We start from the raw sequence: 4,931 nt of genomic DNA on the forward strand, positions 1-4,931 counted from the left end.
TCCACCCGCCTCAGCCTCCCAAAGTGCTGGGATTACAGGTGTGAGCCACCACACCCAGCCTTTCTAAATATTCTTTTTTAAAATACTCACCTCAGGCTGGGTGCAGTGACTCACACCTATAATCCCAGCACTTTGAGAGGCCACAGTGGGTGGATTACTTTAGGTCAGGAGTTTGAGACTAGCCTGGCCAACACGGTGAAAACCCGTCTCTACTAAATACAAAAAAATTAGCCCAGTGAGGTGGTGCACACCTGTAATCCCAGCTACTCGGGAGGCTGAGACGGGAGAATCGCTTGAACCCCAGAGGCAGAGGTTACAGTGAGCTGAGGTGAGACCAGCCATTGCATTCCAGCCTGGGCAACAGAGTGAGACTCTATCTCAAAAACCAAAAAACAAACAAACAACTCACCTCAGAGGCCAGGTGTGGTGACTCACACCTATAATACTAGCATTTTGGGAGGCTGAGGCAGAATGATTGCTTGATCCCAGGAGTCTGAGACCAGCCTTGTCAACACAGTGAGATCCCATCTGTGTAAAAACTAAATAAATGAAAAAAATGGGCTGGGCGCAGTGGCTCACGCCTGTAATCCCAGCACTTTGGAAGGCCAAGGCAGATGGATCATAAGGTCAGGGGTTCAAGACTAGCCTGGCCAAGATGGTGAAACCCTGTCTCTACTAAAAATACAAAAAATAGCTGGGCATGTTGGTGGTAGCCTCCCAGCTACTTGAGAGGCTGAGGCAGAGAATTGCTTGAACCCGGGATGTGGAGGTTGCAGTGAGCCAAGATCGAGCCACTTGCACACGAGCCTGGGCAACAGAATGAGACTCTGTCTCTAAATAAATAAATAAATAAATAGGCCGGGCGCGGTGGCTCAAGCCTGTAATTCCAGCACTTTGGGAGGCCGAGGCGGGTGGATCACGAGGTCAAGAGATCGAGACCATCCTGGTCAACATGGTGAAACCCCGTCTCTACTAAAAATACAAAACATTAGCTGGGCATGGTGGCGCGTGCCTGTAATCCCAGCTACTGAGGAGGTTGAGGCAGGAGAATTGCCTGAACCCAGGAGGCGGAGGTTGCGGTGAGCCGAGATCGTGCCATTGCACTCCAGCCTGGGCAACAAGAGTGAAACTCGGTCTCAAAAAATAAATAAATAAATAAATAAATAAAATGCATGATGACTGACTGAAGAAATGAAGATTTGGGCTATAGAGTATATCTGCCTTTTTTTTTTTTTCAGGAGCATGTTTATTGTGTTTGAGATGATACATCAGGTACTCTCTGAGCTACAAAGGGTAAAAGGAAATCCTCTCATTACAAACAGACAAAGGTAAAAGATAAAACATTTTTCACAACAGCATGAACCACATACTCAGATCTGGGTTTACTACAAATGACGTAATTCCTAGTCATCCACAGCTACTTTTATAACTTCATACAGATAATGAATTAGGCTAAAATGCACTATAATATTTGGTAGACTTCAGGACCAGTATCCTTAGTACATCACAAAATACATTTGATATCCCAACGAAGCAAGGCTTGCACGTAGGCGTTTTAAACATAACTAATCTACATCTACAAAGTTCTACTCTTGATAGCATTTATCTTTTTGGGGAGTCTCCCAAGCTCCAAAGGATAAAAGCAGAGTAGAATCAGTATATACACAGAATCAGTAGAATCAGTATATACACAGAAGTCCGTATTGTAAAGGCTATAAAGATTTGCAGCACAGTGAGAAGATGCCTTCTGCTCCTTCACATTGCATACAAATTATGTGAATTATGTTGCGTATATCTTGGTCCACTGCCTGGCTATCCTGTCGTGTTCTGCTCTGTTGGTCAAATACCGAGTGGCTATGCTTCCAACCAGAGGATCTGCAGGGTTGCAGTCTGTCAAAAGGGAGCAAATAGACAGCAAAACCTGTGAAATAGTCAAAGCGGGACTCCAGTTGTCTTTAAGGATGTCCAGACAGATGACTCCCTGACTGTTGATGTTGCAGTGATAGATTCTGGGGCGGAAAATAACCTTTGGTGGCTTAAATGGATACTCTGATGAAAATGTGATATCCAAGGCCGGGCGCGGTGGCTCAAGCCTGTAATCCCAGCACTTTGGGAGGCCGAGGCGGGTGGATCACGAGGTCAAGAGATCGAGACCATCCTGGTCAACATGGTGAAACCCCGTCTCTACTAAAAATACAAAAAATTAGCTGGGCATGGTGGCGCGTGCCTGTAATCCCAGCTGCTCAGGAGGCTGGGGCAGGAGAATTGCCTGAACCCAGGAGGCGGAGGTTGCGGTGAGCCGAGATGGCGCCATTGCACTCCAGCCTGGGTAACATGAGTGAAACTCCGTCTCAAAAAAAAAAAAAAAAAAAAGAAAATGTAATATCCAGAAAAAACACACCACCTTCATATACAGAACCCGGTGGACCAAGTATAGTTGGTCTCCATTCATAAATGTTATCTCCTTTAGGCCCAGCACTGCTATTAGGAGGAGGATCAAGGGTTATTTCAGCTAGCTCCTTCTGAATTCTTTTAGCCCTGGTGAATAACTTGGCAGTGGTTTTGCTAGAGAGTTTGGTGTTTTTCTTCTGCTGGGTGGCAGAAGGCTTGCTTTCTTCTTGTTCTTCAGGCTCTGGAGCGGCTGGATCTTGCTGGTCTGCATCTGAACGGCCGCTGCTGGTGCTGGGGCTCTCATCATCAGACCTTTGCCCATCACTGGACATCTTGGTGACGTTATCTCTTGGAAAACTGCAAAGCTCCCAACGCCTCCAAGGTTCCTCACTCAATGTTTACATCATGGGCCGGCATTTTGTCCAAAATAACGAAAAAAAATTAAGAACCCAAGGGAAAAACAAACAAACAAAGCCCCAAGAAGTGAAACAAATTTCCACGCCCGCCGCGGCTCGCGGACATTGGCTGTATCTGCCTTTTTTCACTTTCATTGTCTCATTTAATTTTTCCAATAATTTTGTGAGATGGGTGTTACGACCTCCAATTTAAATATTGAACTTGATGTTTCGGAAAAAGAAAGTGACTTGTTCGAATGTCTAAACTCTTCCTGTTCTGGCATCCAACCCTCCGCTTAGTCAACTAGACCGAACTGTTGACTAGCTATTATTTTTTCTTTTTTTTTTTTTTTTTTTTTTTGGGGACGGAGTTTCGCTCGTTACCCAGACTGGAGTGCAATGGCGCGATCTCGGCTCACCGCAACCTCCGCCTCCTGGGTTCAGGCAATTCTCCTGCCTCAGCCTCCTGAGTAGCTGGGACTACAGGCACGTGCCACCATGCCCAGCTGATTTTTTGTATTTTTAGTAGAGACGGGGTTTCACCATGTTGACCAGGATGGTCTCGATCTCTTGACCTTGTGATCCACCCGCCTCGGCCTCCCAAAGTGCTGGGATTACAGGCGTGAGCCACCGCGCCCGGCAACTACCTATTTTTTCTAGTATTGACGATAAGAGGATATAGATTAAGTAATAATGCCAAGTCTCAGGTTGTCTCATATCTTTTACATTCTTCTGGGTGTTACAGAGGATATACAATGAGTAAGGGGAATATGTGTGCAGCCCTGCCCAACGGTGGCAAGCGGAGGTGTGAGCAGCAAGGGGCGGTGTCAGAGACAGCTTCTGCTTTAGCGTCGATGCTCATTTCAGGGAAGCACTGAAATACTCTGCAAGGAGTGGCACTTGCTTTTCCGACCCTGGGGGAAGAAACTGCTATGAAAACACTGGAGAGAGTCTATCAACACAAAGATTGTGCTTTGCACTGACATTCTTTCAGAATTAGTTTGGCATATAGGGATTCGGGAGATTTGGGGGCTGAATTGTGGGCAGCTGTTTTAGTGGTTTTTTTGCGTGGTAATTGTGACATAAACCTTCACTTCCCCCTCTTAGTAACCTGGTTCTTCCTTTTTTCTCAGGTCTTCCTTTGTCAACTACAATGTTCGACTTATCTTTCTAGACGTCGATCAGAGCATATTCTGACATTACTGATTCTTTTTTTAAAAATTAATTAATTAATTAATTAATTTTTTAAAGATGGGGTTTCACTGTGTTGGCCAGGCTGGTCTCGAACTCCTGACCTCAAGTGATCTGCCCACCTCAGCCTCCCAAAGTGCTAGGATTACAGGCACGAGCCACCACGCCCAGCCATTATTGATTCTTAACAATACGTGTAATACATGTGATGTGATAGTATAGTAGAACCAATTTTATCTCTGCTAAGTATTAAAAATTACTTGTTTTAATGTAGTTGACAGGGTGATGGATGCAGCAAACCACCATGACACATGGTGGTTTGTATACCTATGTAACAAATCTGCACGCTCTGCACATGTACCCCAGAACTTAAAGTATAATAAAAAATAATAAAATAAAATAAAATGTACTTGTTTTAAAAAATAATAAAAATAATTACTTAGAATTAACAAGCCAGGCCAGCTATGGTGGCTCACACCTGTGATCCCAGGACTTTGGAAGGCTGAGGTGGGCCGATTGCTTGAGATCAGGAGTTCGAAACTAGCCTGGCCAACATGGCTAAACCCATCTACACTAAAAATGCAAAAATTAGCTGTGCGTGGTGGCATGGACCTGTAATTCCAGCTACTCAGGAGGCAGAGGCTCGAGAATTGCGTGACTAGGGGGAGGGAGGTTGCAGTGAGCTGAGATCACTCCAGCCTGGGCAACAGAGCGAGACGGTGACTCAAAAATAAATAAAATAAAATAATAAAAATAAACAATGTGTGGGAGATAAAACGGCTAGGCTTGGTGGCTCATGTCTGTAATCCCAGCACTCTGGGAGGCCAACGTGGGTGGATCGCTTGAGCTCAGGAGTTGGAGACCAGCCTGGGCAACATGGCAAATCCCTGTCTCTACAGAAAATTAGCTGGGCATGCTGGTGAGCACCTGCAGTCCCAGTTACTCAAATGCCTG

The 4,931-nt window shown here is 45.3% G+C and overlaps 1 protein-coding gene across 1 annotated transcript; it reads right to left on the reverse strand.

The window, feature by feature from the left end:
• Positions 1–1,222: 1,222 nt before the first annotated feature.
• LOC116546787 (ubiquitin-conjugating enzyme E2 E3-like) lies at positions 1,223–2,796 on the reverse strand. The gene is made up of 2 exons (XM_032272952.1): positions 2,380–2,796; positions 1,223–2,060 (listed from the first exon to the last, which is right to left on the reverse strand). The coding sequence occupies exons 1-2, from the start codon at positions 2,721–2,723 to the stop codon at positions 1,781–1,783; spliced, it is 624 nt and encodes a 207-aa protein (XP_032128843.1). The 5' UTR covers positions 2,724–2,796; the 3' UTR covers positions 1,223–1,780.
• Positions 2,797–4,931: the final 2,135 nt, after the last annotated feature.

This window comes from Sapajus apella, unplaced genomic scaffold (genome assembly GCF_009761245.1).
Source record: "Sapajus apella isolate SASKATOON/1434 unplaced genomic scaffold, GSC_monkey_1.0 scaffold1396, whole genome shotgun sequence".
NCBI classification, from domain to species: Eukaryota; Metazoa; Chordata; class Mammalia; order Primates; family Cebidae; genus Sapajus; species Sapajus apella.

Excerpts from the sequence above, each read along its gene's own strand:
- LOC116546787 (XM_032272952.1), bottom strand. The coding sequence starts at position 2,723 with ATGTCCAGTGATGGGCAAAGGTCTGATGATGAGAGCCCCAGCACCAGC. Across the intron at positions 2,061-2,379 it reads GTGTTTTTTCTGGATATTAC|ATTTTCATCAGAGTATCCAT; the intron begins ATTTTCTTTTTT and ends CTTGGATATCAC.